Raw genomic sequence first — 14,837 nt, forward strand, 5'->3', positions numbered from 1 at the left:
ATTAAATTGAATGGCAAATATTGCCTCTCCTGACATCTACAGAATAGGCAACCCTTTAAGGAAAGCAAATTTATAAGCCAATAGACATTTATTTTCCTGAAACAAGTACAGTCTCAAATTGGACTACTGACACCTCAAATGCTGACAGAGAGCAAACATTCATCTTCCAAGCCATAGCTACTTCACAGATACACTCTAGGAGGGCTACTGAGTGTGCTTGAGCAAAAGCCAGCAAGACAAAACAGACAGTATTTTCGTCACTGGTTATCACAGGCAGCATGAAGACAATGAGTAATTTACAAGTGGACAGCTATTGTCACTAATAGCAGGAAGCAAGGATTTTAATGTCAGTGCTGGCAATTCACCAAGCTCATAAATCCTCCACGTACTATAATGACTGAAGATGCACCAAGGTGAATGCATAAGGTGGGATGCTTTTTTGGTTTTCTTTTTGGAAAATTCACAGGACTCAGCTTCTTCAGTACAGCAGTGCTCCTGCCAGTCAGCATCCCAGAGCTATAAACTTAGGGGAAACTCAAATAAATCCCTGAAGAGGAGATCTTTCAACAAACATGACAGGACTGGAAGAAGAAAATCCAGGTAACATCAACACAGGTGTTCTAGGTGAAGACCTCCATTTCCTCAAGAAAAAAAAAATTGTCATGTGAGCTACAGAACATTCATTACTCGGAAGAAACAGTATTTTAAAACTAAGTAAGTTTAGCTTCCCTTTCAGAATTAAATGGCAATTCCAAGACTCTTGAATTATCCCAAATATTTATTTAAAAGGGATACTCACAGTAATAGAGATTAGGCTTTTAGTAAACTATATGCTGTCTACAATAAAAACCTGTAAGCACTTCTACATATTTTAGTTACTCCGGATTGTAATATGATGTAACAGCACAAAGGCTTCTGGTCAAAAGCAGCACCATTTCACTTCACAAAGCATATGTTCATTAAGACCACATGCATGCAAGTAGTCAAGAATTTCTAATAATCAGAAAGTCACACATTTCAAAAACTGTTTTAAATTATCTGGCAGGTGCAAGATGAGGTGTAAGTAGAACAGGCTAGCTGACAGCTTATTAATATTCCTGCTGAAAAAAATTAGATTTCTTATTGTGAGCAACCTTCTTTAAGAAATATGCACTGGATTAGCACTGGATTAGCTTACGTAAAAGTAAAAAAATAGTAAGCTGTTCCATATTTTCCATCTTGAGCTCATATTTTCCATATTCCTTTCTTCATAGTCCAGAAAACTCTGTCAGTGTGAGCTGAAATTCCCACCCCACCCCCCCGACAATAACCAGGCTAGCCCAGTCTGGAAGCAAATGAAAGCTGTATTTACAAAGCAGAATCTACCATCTATGATGAAATGCAATGAATATGTACAAATATACAAAATTCACAACATTTACAAATATATACAATCAACAGAAAAGCACAACCAATCTCCCTTTGCTTCCCCCCAAAGGGGACCCTTCCCAAAGGGGCCTCCCTCTCCCAGGAGCTTCCTCCCCAGACCCCCCTTGGACAGAAAGCAGAGTTAGTTAAGCAGAAAGTTGTTAACTTAGCTGCCAAGGTCAGTGTGTGTTATCTTCAGCCAGAAGAGAAGAAGAAACAGCAGCCAGACAGCCCAGCAACTGCCCCCACTGCAGAATGCAGAATGTGCAGAGTGCCCCACTTTGTTTTGAGTAATAGTTCTTAAACATTTCTATCTATCCAATGGAAGTGTTTAGAACAATCGTTATTTTGCTTTCTTACACCCAATAGTGACTTATTTACACTCTTTCAGTTTCTCTGTTTTGAACTTTGCAAGGAAAAATGAAAAAGACAGTTTCAAACCATCACAAAAACAAAATATACTTCCATAATTTTTTAAGTTTTACATTAAAATGTCAAACTGCAAATTCAGTCTTTACCAGCTGAAACTGAACTAAAATTAATACTATCCTTGTCAATAGATCACTCTTCACACAGACACGTTAAATATTTGACAGAATTTTCTGCAGATGATACTTTTTTCAGTTTGCACATGGCAACTCTTATGCACATCAGGCATTAGTTGGTTTTGAAGCATTCTGGGGAAATAAGCAGATTCTTCTTGAAAACATTAATGAATTCAGACAAATTTTGAGGAGCAAATTTTGACTATAAAGATCAAAATAATTTTTTGTCACCAAGCTAGTTGCACATTTTCGTAGAGGAAGACCTAAGCAGACAATGAACAATCAAGGGAATAAATCTTTTAGAAGACATTCTTGAAACTTTATTCATATGTTAGCAGCAATTGTTCAATCTTGCAAGCTGAGTCTCGTATGTTCTAAGATATCTGACCTTCATAAAGATTATGATTATTCTTTAGATACATAGCAGAGTAGAATAAAATTTTCATTAATTCAAACGCTTAAGAGATGGCAGAAAATTACAGAGGCAAATCCATTATCATTAAAGATGAATTGCTAATAAGCAAGAATACAAATTAAAGAAAAGCAGTCAGCTAATTATTAAAAAAAAAATTGTAAGGGGGATTTCTGGAAACATAAGGTAAATTGCAGTGAACAGATTCAACTATCCTTATACAAGTAACTGCAAAAACCTCTAATCCCAAAAACCTTCCTACTGTAGTTTAAAACTATAGAAGGGGAACTTGCAGAAATACCAAATCCATTCAAAGAATATTTTCTTTTGCCTTCAATACACATAAAAATAAATAATTGCAAGTTTTTCAGCAGAAAAGCTTTGAAAACAGTACAGGTAGAGAAAAATTGATGCTACATGCTGAGGCTACAGCATGTTTATCTTAGAGGTGCTGGCTGAATTCTGCCTAAAGGAACCGCAGAACTTGCAGATCAGCAAATCAAATACAGGCAGATTAATATGACAAAGCACGTAATTACATTTATTTAAAAAATAAAATAAAAAAACCTTCCACGCCCCACCACCTTCAGAGAAATACCAAAATTCTAAGCAAAAACTAGCTCAGTGGTTTTTCAGGGCTAAACACTGTTAGAAATAGAGAAAACAGTGGATCTCCTCCAAAAAAACCCACCACCCTCAAAGGAAATTCCCCAAAAAATCAAAACCAACCAACCAAAAAGCCAAAACACAGAAAAATCAAAACCAAGTAAACAACCAACTCCTCTTCCCTAGAAGGGAAAGCCTGATCAGATATGGTGAAAGAAAGGAAAGCTAGAATTGCCCAGTTTTGTGATACATTCATTAAATTATTGCAGTGTTTCTCACAAAAAAACATTACTATATCTGTCTGCAAATTTAAATTCTACAAAGAAAGCAAATGGCTGTATTTCTACAGACAGGCCATGTAGCTCTTAAGCGTGCATACACAAAGTCTCTTTTCCCATCATAAAGCTGTCTGTTCAGCAGGTGACTTCTGCTGCTGTCAACTGGTTTGTACTTAATGAACATGCACAGTATTGTGCTGAGGGTACGATTCTTCACATCTGTCCTTCACTTTCCCTCTTATTTGTACTCACTTGCTTTAGATTTTGTTTTTCTTAATCCTCTCTTCCCAGAGATCTCTGACAACACAAACTTAAGAAATCCTTAAAAGGATTTAAGTCCATTGTCAATCTATGTAAATGTATCTATACATAGTATAAAAAGAACAACCATAACACTTTCTTCAAGAACCCATAAATTTGTGCATGTAGAATGCACAAAGTAGGTAGGTTTTTATTTTGGGTTCTGCTTCAGGTAGGTAAACAAGAACTGTCAGGTAAAAAGCTAAATAGGTAGACTAATAAAGAAGAGTTCTGGAAAAGCTTCAGAACTTGGGGTCACTTGCAAATCTGGACAAAGAAAGAAGACACTCAAAGGGAGAAGGTTGCTATAGTAGTTTGCAAACAGCCCAATACAGAAATGGCTCTTCAGGACTACAGTCCTGAATACTTTCTTTGTCCCTAGGGCATCTTGGTTTTCAGCACTGACACTGTTATTTCCACAGGACCACTCCAGAATTCAGCCTCAGGTGAGCTACAAAGTTGTGTATTTTATAGAGGTGCTTACTGAAGAACTTGTTATGCCTGACGGTACAAGAAAATTTAGAGAAGTATCAGTTCATTCCGAACTGTTGGAAAGGCTAGTTTCACATTTTGGGACATTGTCACAACAGAAATCTACTTTCCCTTTCCTTTTCACTGCATTTTTCCTTTTGATATTCAAGCAAGCGAACTATCCTTAATCTCAGGCAGGCAGCAGCTCTTACCAATTCTGTTCCATGCAAGCAGATGCACTCTCCTTCCCCCACCACTTCTTATATCTACATCTCCTTGATTGCTACCTTAGAAACAAAGATTAATTTAACAGGTGAAGACAGAATGAAAAAGTTATCTTCTGTTGCTGCTGTAATCAAGCCTATATAACAAAGGAGGAAGGAAGAATGGGAGTTACACCACCTAAGAAACACACAGCTGCCCACAGGATTCAAAAAACCTGAAGCACACAGTGCTGACCTATCTACTGAACATCCTTCTCTAAGTGTAAATGCAGACAATTATAAATGATGGACCTAAGCACAGGAACTGTAGCTGACCTGTGGCCATACACTTAACTCGTTGTAAGTGCAAGGCAGGAAACAGTTTGATTGACTCAGGTCATGCATCAGTCCTAAGAGAATGCTAACATTAGCAATCCGTACTAGCAATATGAGTATGTGAAAAGCTGGATTGATAGACAAACAAAACAAAAAGCTCAACCATGAAAAACACAGAAGTTTGACGGCAAACAACAACAACAAAAAAGGTAACATATGGCCAGTTGAAGGAAAAGAATTACTTAATTGCAGAATACTGACTTTATGTACAAAAGAACCCCAAAAAAACAAACAAAAACTAAAAAGGACAAGAAATCCAATCTATTAATTTCACTGTGAACAGCCTTGTCCTCTCCCCCATGCCTCAAATCAGATATATTACATAACCTTATTAAAACCATATAAATTAAGAAACTAAGACTTCATTTGGCAGTATTGCCAAGCTAAGTGCTAGCTACATTGAAGACATTTCTTAGATTCATCTTCGATTTTACAATTGTAATGGGTTATTACTGAAACCAATACAACAGTAAATATTTTAAATCTCTTTATAGTCACTAGCATAGTACTTCCAAACAATTTAGAAAACGTAAAAAAGAATTTTAAAAAATTATTATTTAAATTTGGTCTGCTGAAACTTAAAAATACAAAAAGTATGAACATTGAAACCAAGAACATGTTGCATCTAAATCCAGCCAACGGTAACAAATAATGTCTTGATTTTATTTTTTTCATAATTTTTTCTGCACTCTCAACATACTATTATCAAACACATACCATTATTAATAAGAGAGAGTAACAAGAAAGAAAAAGGTCTAAATGAAACAGGTGGACTTAAATTTAAAACTCAGGTAACCCTGTCAATTCATTGATCAGAAATCCAGACCTATCAGGTATGTCCTCTAATAGCAGTTATTTTTTACAACAAGGGTAGTGAAATACTGGAAAAGGTTATCCAGAGAGGTGGTAGAGACTCTGGAAATGTTCAAACTCAAGTTGGACAGAGCTCTGAGCAACCTCTTGTAGTTGAAGATACTTCTCTTCATGGCAGTGGGGAGTGGCCTGAACGACCTTTAACGGCCTGTAATTTCCCCTCAAATCTGTTACTTCATTAAACTCATCATTAGAGCCAACAGCTGTAGGAAAAGGTGGCTGAGGCTACGGTGGAAGTAAGGTTGAGAGGCCATAGGTGTTACTTCTACTATTACTTAACAGTATGAGGTAGTAATTCTGGATATATTTTTCCCTTTTCCTTAAACTGATCCTTGTTCAAGCTGTACTTTTTAAGCACTGAATTTCACAGAATCACAGAGAAATTCAGGTTGGAAAAGACCTTTGGGATCACCAAGTCCAACCATTAACCCTGTTCTACAAGGCTCACCCCTAAACCATATCCTCAAGCACCACATTCAAACTACCTTTAAACACATCCACTCTTTCCCTGAAAATTTTTCTCCTACTGTTCAGTCTACACCTACCCAGTCACAGCTTGAGGCCATTCCTTCTTGTTCTATCACTAATTGCCTGCGAGAAGAGACCAGCACCAGCCTTTCCACAACGTCCTTTCCAGTAGTTGTAGACAGCAATGAGGTCTCCCCTCAGCCTCCTCTTCTTCGAACTAACCATCCCCAGCTCCTTCAGTCGCTCTTCGTAAGATTTATTTTCCAGGCCCTTCACCAACTTCATCGTCCTCTGCGTTCACTTGAGTATCTCAACATCTCTTTTGTATTGAAGTGCCCAAAACTGAACACAGCACTCGAGGTGTGGCCTCACCAGAGATGAGTACAAAGGTCAGACAATGCCCTCACTGCCACTCCTGCTGGGCACAGCATTTCTGATACTATCCAGGATGCCATTGTCTTTCTTGGCCCCCTGGGCACACTGCTTGCTCATACTTAGCTGCTTGTCATTTAGAGGCCCTGGGTCCCTTTCTGCCAGCAGCTTTCCAGCCACACTGCCCCAAGCCTGTAGCATTACCTGGGTTTGTTGTGACCCAAATGCAGGACCTGGCACTGGCCTTGTTGAAGCTCATCCTGTCAACGTTGGCCATGGACCCAATCTATCCAAGTCCCTCTGCAGAGCTTTCCTACCCTTCTGAAGATCAACGCTCCCACCTAACTTGGTGTCATCTGTAAACTTACTGCTGACACACTCTGTGTCTTCACCAAAGATTATCAATAAAGATGTTAAATGGAAATGGTCCCAACGCTGAGCACTGAGGAGCATCACTTGTGACCAGCTGCTGGCTGGATTTAACTCCATTGACCACCACTCTTTAGGCCTGGTCATCCAGCCAGTGCTTCATCCAGCAGAGCATTGTTCAGCCAAGGCACAAGCAGCCAGTGAGAATTCTGTGGGGAACAGTGTCACAAGCTTTTCAAAAGTCTAGGCAGACAATATTCATATTTGAATGAATAGCCAAAGGCAGTACTTGTCAGTCTTTCAACAGCATCTTGGACAGTACAGCTCTTCTATAAATGCACATCTGCAGACTTCCCTTCTGTTGCCATAAGTCACTAATTTCCTGGTTTTGTTACTTGCTCTCCATCTTGGAAGTCTGGTTGTCTCTTCTTCATCAAGGGGCTCAGACCTGTGGCACTGCAAGGTCTCTGAAAACACACATACCTATTGTTTGCCCTTCTCACAGTATACAAGGCTGCCCACTTTGTCCTGCAGCCCCTTCTGTGGAACAAACAGCACCTCAGTCAGAGCACCACTCCCATGGGTGAGACCACATCATGGCTCCAGCACCAGATAGATTCCTGGTATTTCTTAACAGCCCAAGCTGTGGCTGGTGGAGTCCTCTTTACGTCTGAGTCAGGGCTCTGGTTTGCTAAGAGCAGTTGCTTTAGCAGAGTTTCAGGGCCCCTCTGTTTCACTGTTGTGCTGCCTGAATTTTGCGTGTAAGCAGACAGTGGAAGCGCTATGGTAAAACCAGTGATAAAAATACAATGTAATTCATTAAATCCTCATGAGGGAGTGAGAACCTATGTCTGAAGGTGTAGGGAGAGGCCAACCAATGTATGTTGAAAAGAGAAGGCTCTGGGGTGACCTAATAACAACCTTCCATTACTTGAAGGGCACATACAAAAAGGCTGGAGGGGACTGTTTCCAAAGGCTTGTAATGATAGGATGAGGGGCAGTGGTTTAAAATTAGAGAAAAATAGATTTAGATTGGATGTCAGGAACCAGTTCTTTACCATGAGGGTGATGGAACCCTGGAACAGGTTGCCCACGGAGGTAGTTGAGGCTCCATCCCTGAAGATACTCAAGCTCAGGCTCGACAGGACTCTGAGCAACTTGATCTCTTGGAGGATGTCCCTGCTCACTGAAGGGGGTTGAGCTAGATGACCTTCGGAGGTCCCTTCCAGCCCAAAGCATTCTATAATTCTGTAGCAAAACAATATATATGCAGACTGAGATTGTCTCAAACAAAACTCTTGGCAACTCTTGTACACCCTTTTAGCCTTGTACAAGGGGAACACTGCAGGCTTTTATGTTGCTGTGCCATCCAAACCTGTGCCACTAAAGTGTATACAGATACATGGAGACATGAATATTTCTGGTGCTAATAATAAGAAATAAGCTGTTTTTAGAAGGACGTGATAGTATTTTCCCTCAAGAATTGGAAGGGAAGCAGGAATCAAATTACAACGATGAAATACTAAAGCAGTGGTAGTCTTGATGATACTGTTTTTTGGTGAGGTGTGTTCATAATCATGGCTTATGATTAAAGTTCTCCTTTCCAATGCATTCTTCACTTTAGGCTGAAAGTATGTAGAAGAAGCTATATGTATGTCAATTTTAAAATTATACTGTGTTTTGTCAAAGAGTCTGATTTTCTATTTATTTTATAAGCTAAGAATATCTGCAATTCTGGTTTTAACTACTAGGCTCTTCCCACTGGGAAATACTTCAGGAGTACTTTGTGTTGAAACACGTCAGCATTGGTGGGGAAGCCATTAGTTAAAAAAAATACTTTAAAACCGCCATCTTTTAATGTAAGTGAAGAAGCTCAAAGCTGTTCTTGATGCCATCCTATGCAGTTGTTGGTTACAGAAGTAAGCAGTCTTTGTAGCAAAATTTGCTTGTAATTTGAGTGGGACAAAAGAGAATTTCAGAGGTTGGCATTCTAAAATCTTAATGCATACATGTTGAAAAATATCTAAAAATCTGCTCTGTGATCAAGCATTAAACTATTAAAGTCACTTTAACCATGAAAATTATCAGTTGATACCTTTAGCTTTGAATGCCTAGTAAGCGATCACAGTGGCTTTGCCTACTGTTTAACTTCACCAAAGGGGATCTTTATTTTTTGTTTCCTAGAAGCAAAGAATTTGTCTTTGTGATGAAAGTGAAATGTGCTGTTAGTCTATGTAAAATATAGACATTTGTAGACTAATATTCCTAGTAATAGGCCCAGAAAGTCAGCATATACTACAGGAGCGTGAGAAATGTTGGCTGTGGGCTTTGTGCAGCAAAGATTGATACCCTGCTTCCTGAGAAAAACCTGGTTTTCATTCATTTATCTTGTTTTGATTTCCAGAGAATCCAAAGAGTGCCTTTTCATTTCATTAGCTGTACCTGTCCTCTTATCCAGTAGCTTGGCAGGACACTCTGTTTTGGTCACTGATTTAACATGTGAGGTGATGAATGGTAACATAGTAAATGACTGAAGTAATTATGCTTTAATTGATTCCATTCCCTTAATCTCATTGGAATGCATGGAGCATTCATTTTGATACATACAGCATTTGGGAATTAAATGGTTAACTTCAAACTGTAGTCAAAACTTCTACTTTTAGCTGCTATCCTTGGGTAACTTTGTGAATTTTATTTTTGTTTTGTTTTGTTTTCCAGATATAGAACGTGATCTTTCGAACTGGATTAAAGCAACCTGTTGATATTTTTATTTATACTTTTTAGTTTTTGTACTTGACTTAAAGTGCCATGAAAAAAATTGCATATTGCAAGGTGGTCCTTGCCACCTCTTTGGTTTGGGTCCTTGTGGATATGTTTCTATTGCTGTACTTCAGTGAATGTAACAAATGTGATGATAAAAAAGAACGAGGCCTGCCTGCTGGAGATGGTAAGTTTTCTACCTAAATAATCCTTAAATTATTCTTGTTTAAAATGGCACTCCTTTTAAACATCTGAATCCTTTTATTCCCTGACCTCTCCCTTCTTCCAGTGTAGTATAGCATCAGCTTTTAGACGTCATGGAATGTTCAATGTTTCTTTGAATGCCTTGAGCATGGTACTTGAGGTGTATATTGCACACTGATAAGATACAGAATTCTAAGCACTAATGTATATATAAAAAAAAATGTATGCAGCAAGTAGTTCAGGAATGTAAGCTATTTTAATGTAGTCTATGTTCTACATTTCCATCAGTGAGGAAGCAAAAAAACCCCAACAACCTAAACAACCAAAACCAAGCCAAAATTTGTTTGCCCAGTGACTAGAGCAAGAGGGAACAATGATTCACAGAATCATAGAGTCATTTTGATTGGAAAAGACATTTAAGGTTGTTGAGTCCAACCAATATCTAAGTCTACCAAGTGTGCTGCTAAACTATCTTCCTTAGCACCACATCTATACATCTTATAAACACCCGAAGGGAGGGTGATTCAGCCACTTCCCTGGAGAGCCTATTCCAGCATTTGATAACCCTTTCAGTGAAGAAGCTTCTTATAACATCAAATGTAAACCTTCCTTGATCAACTTCACACAGTTTCCTCTTGTTCTATCCGTTGGTACTATGGAGAAGAGACTGTCAACCACCTTGCTTTCAGGTAGTTCAATAATGTAATGAAAATAAATTCATGAAAATAACTAGAATAAATTTTTATATACATGTGACAAATATGAGGGAGGGTGAGTTAGAGCTGTATCATTCAATTCTAAGTTATTCAGATTAGCTTTCAGTGTTCCTACTGCTATCTTAGTTTTTTGAACACTTCGTAGATGAGCTATGTTTTTGGGTTTTTTTTGAAAGCCAGTGCTATCCATGTTACCAATTTTATTTTAGGGACATTGTCATAGTAGATCACATGGGAGAAATGGTTGGAGCAGGGAGAATTTTCATCTCTGCAATGTCTCGGCACACGCATTTAAAATTACAAGAAGCTGCCACCTCCAGTTCATGTGAAATATCTAATTTTGTAGTATGGTGTCTCCCACCAGAAAGGCAGGCTGTCTCTCTCACTGCCTTATGCATACTGCAGTATGTTTCACTGCTTCTATAGAAAACTCTAAGTTTTCTATTCAATGTTAAATTAATGTACATTTTCCTTGGGTAATCTTGTAGACTTGTAGTAAGGTATGCACAAAAATGTATTTGCTAGAAACCGTGGTTGTAGTGTGGTGGCTTGGTCCGGCTGAAGGCCACCAAAGTCAATCTATCACTCCCTTTCTCAGTTGGACAGGGGAGAGGAAAAATATAACAAAAGTGCAGGAGTCAAGATAGAAGCAATTTAATAAAATGCAAAGCCAAAGCAAAGGCTGTGCATGGAAGCAAAAACAAAGATGTTATTCTCTACTTCCCATCAACTCTCGGGAAGCAGGGCTCCAGATAAATGAATATCCCTCACGCTTCCTTCTTTCACTTAGCTTTTGTATCTGAGTTGATATCGTATGGCATAGGATACCCCTTTGGTCTGTTTGGGTCATCTGGCCCAGTTGTGTCCCCTCCCAAGATCTTGCCCACCCCTCAGCATACTTTTGGGGTGAGGGAATGTTGGAAAACTACAGCCTGGGTGCTGGGTTCAGCGGTAGCCAAAACACTGCTGTGTTATCATCAAGCAGCTACAGCACTGCAAAACACAGCACTAGAAAGATGCTCTCAGGAGAATTAACTCCAGCTCAGCCAACCCAAGTAACACTGCAGTCACCACGGTGATATTTCTTCTAAACCTAATTGCATGCCTCATCATAGATATTCTTGTTTCATCGGTTTACTGACTTGAAGTCTGTAGTAAGTTTATTTTAGACTGTTCTTGCCTAGTTGGATAAACTAGTCTTTAGATATTTCAGCAGGAGCAAAGGATTTTAAGGATAATTTTAGACAGTTCACACTTTCATGAAGTTAGAAGGATGTTTTACTTAAATTTTTAATACGGAAAATGGAGGGAGTTTCTTTATCATAATGGGATTTAGAGTTATGGTCTAAACTGACTTTTGAAAAAATCCTTCTCCTTAATATTGATGGCATAAAATACTAGCATCTTAAATCCTGAGCTTCTGATTATGTGTCTAATATGGGATTGTTTGTATACCACCATTGTGTTTTACAAATTACTGAAAGTAAGAAATAGTAAAGGAATGTGTGTACACGATTGTGGGGAACTGTAAAGTGAATGGGACAAAAGTCTTTGTGTCTGCTGTCATGGAAGTTGAGGGTTGGTGATTGATGTGAATGTGGAGATGAAGGAACAAAAGGGACAAGCACTTAACAGGATGTGAATAAAGAAGCTGAAGTGGAGATGTTTTGGGAAAAGGGAGCCTGGTATGGGGTCTGGGTAGCAGGGGGCTGGGGAACTAAAGTGATATTGGAAGAGGGGTATTTGGAATCTAGTGTCTGTAAGTTGTGTGGGATGATTTTAATGTAGGGTTAAGCCTTTGCCCACGTCCTCCATCATGGTGGTATAAGACAATAGTAGCTTCAGGAGGTAGCCTGGAGAAGTGGGGTCCAAACACCTGGAAGTGTTGGTTCCAGCATCAGTCCATGGGAGCTGGGATGGAGCTTGTGCTTGTCCTGGCTGATACTGTTGATCTTTTTCCACACTGTGACCACTCCAGAAAGTGGAAGTAGGTCGAGGGAAGCTCTCTCCAGTGCTCAGTTCTGAGGTTTTCTCACGTGTTGTGAGCTAGCCATCTGACCTGAATGGTCTGCACTCCTTGCTCAAGCTGTCACAGATGTTCTTTCTGTTGGCACATCTTATGAGTGGTGGTTTGCTTTTTGTAATTCCTGATGACTCATCAGTGAAATTCATACAGACTAACTGTTGTTAATGGAAGACTCTTTTTATAAGTTTAAAGGTTGCTAAGAGCTGGAGAGAAAAATCACTGAACTATAGTAAGCATCATCCATGTTATGTAATATTTTTTTTCCAAATGTAAACTTCATAGGATAGCTAGCTGAGCACTGTTGTTTCCAGATAGGGACTAGTACTGTGGTTTTACTAATAAAGATTTTTTCTTTTTTTGGTAGCTCTGCCTTACTTCTGTAAGAATCTTGTATGTCAGCTCTGAGATCTTGACTTAAATGAAGATCAAATCATTCTTTCCTTATTCCCAGTTACAGTCTTCTTAAAGTTATGACTGCAAAGGAGCTTCAGCTTTTGCACTTGATGCAGATTCTAAATAAACTTCCAAACTAATCCATTTTCCCCTTTTTCCCCCCTCAAAACACATTCCATTTGTGTGATGATTAGAAGCCCTGAAAAAAAAAAAAAACAGACCTAAGATTGATCTGCAATTGCAAGATTTGTGTGTTCTCAGCTACTTACCATCCATTTTAATCAAGTGTCAAGTCATAATCCAGACCTTGTTTTCTGAATTCAGAGCATTTTAGTAAAGACAGAATCTCTAAGTTGTGACTTGAATATCTTCATCTGCATAAAAAATTCTGAAGAGGAAAAATTAACGGCTTCAAGATACAAACCACTGATTTTAATTTTTAAAAATAGAAACTATTCTCATAAATCAGTTTTGTCCTATCATGGCTGAATTGAGTGTAAAATACAAAACTCTGAAATTTTACCTATCTAAATGTCTTCCTTTTAATTATAATGGTTCCTTCAAAGGTGACTAGACTTTGTTTTGGTCAGTTTGTCACTGTTGTGGCTCCTAATGATGTGTCATGGAAGAATCCATCCCTTCTGCTGTAATGGTGTTAAATTTTGAAGTATCTGTTTTTCATCAGACATGTTGCCTGACAAAAAGAAATTTGTAGTCCATAGACATAAAGAGTTCCCTAGTTTTAACAAAGTTCTGGAAAGAGATCCAGCCCTCTTTGAAACCAGTGGTTTACTGATACAAATGAGACATGTATGGAAAAGCATTACTTGATTTCCTGTTGGTCAGGTGATGATGGAGAATTTATTTAACTCCAAAACCTGTAAATTAAGTTTCTGGTTGTTAAAAGTATGTCATCAGTAAGTGTCTATAGTCCTCTAAAGGAATTTTTATTTCATAGTTAAAAAGCAAAAGAACATGGTGGTTTGAATTTTTGACAAAATATTGGTCATTTTAGGAGAATGTTTGTGTTTATATGAAAATTATATGTTTTGGTGGGAAAACATACTAACATAAATTCAGAAACCTGAAAGAAGATGGTTAACTTTCCAAGGAAAATAATGTCTCTGCCTGCAGAGCAAGCTTGACAGCCTTTGCATTTAGTGAGTTCCGTAAAGTACCTGTTGATCTAGTTAGCTGTTAATGGATTTTTCAGCAGGAGAAGAGAGTATTTAAGTAAAATGTGCAATCAAATAGTGTTTATTTGATAATGAAATTAAAAAACTGCTAATGAATTTGTGGAATTGCTACACCTGGATTCAACTAATCTGCTAAACTAACATCTAACAATAGATCTGCAAATGTGAAAGATGAGTTTTTGGTTACTTTAACTAGTTCAGTCCAAGTTAAAAAACAACTGGAAGTGTAAATGAAACAAGAATTATTTTTTTCTTCTAAATAGCAAAAATAGTAGCATAAGACATTCACTCTTCAGAATGCTGAAAAACATAGTGGCTATAACTATATTCTGATAACTTTTGTTTAATCATCTTAAGTATGTTGAACACTCATAATTTAATAATATTTTTTCCAAGTGATAAGAAGTTATGATACCCAATGTAATAAACCCAAGCTGAATTTATAAAATCAAGCCCAAATAATTGCTGCTTTATATTCCATAATTTTATGCTAACTAACTCCAACAGGTACAAACTCTAGTTTAAAAGGTTATACAATTGCAGATTGTGCCTTCAACCACACTTTCTTAAGAGGCAAATATGCAGAACAAACTGCTTGCTCATTTTGCCCATGGTTAAAACAAGTGCCTACATTTGCTTGGCTGAAAACTAATAGAGTAAGTATGAATGTCTGGCTGGCAATTTGTAGAATTTTGTAACTTAATCAAGGAAGTCAGGGTGAGTTTGGTAAAAAGAAACCATCTCTGTGGTGGGAGGATTTTCTCTGCTAAATGTTACTGCGTGAACACAAGAGCAGTTGCTTCAGGTATTCGAAAAAGACAGTTTCTCAAGGAACACATTAT

The 14,837-nt window shown here is 38.1% G+C and overlaps 1 protein-coding gene across 2 annotated transcripts in view; it reads left to right on the forward strand.

The window, feature by feature from the left end:
• Window positions 1-9,508: 9,508 nt before the first annotated feature.
• The window catches only part of GALNT1 (polypeptide N-acetylgalactosaminyltransferase 1), a 45,064-nt gene continuing 39,735 nt past the window's right edge, over window positions 9,509-14,837 (forward strand). For both annotated transcript variants that reach the window (XM_054382043.1, XM_054382044.1), the window contains exon 1: window positions 9,509-9,647. In XM_054382043.1, coding sequence (XP_054238018.1) covers window positions 9,509-9,647 — 139 coding nt within the window. The remainder of the gene's footprint in view (window positions 9,648-14,837) is intronic.

This window comes from Indicator indicator, chromosome 6 (assembly GCF_027791375.1).
Source record: "Indicator indicator isolate 239-I01 chromosome 6, UM_Iind_1.1, whole genome shotgun sequence".
Classification (NCBI taxonomy): Eukaryota; Metazoa; Chordata; class Aves; order Piciformes; family Indicatoridae; genus Indicator; species Indicator indicator.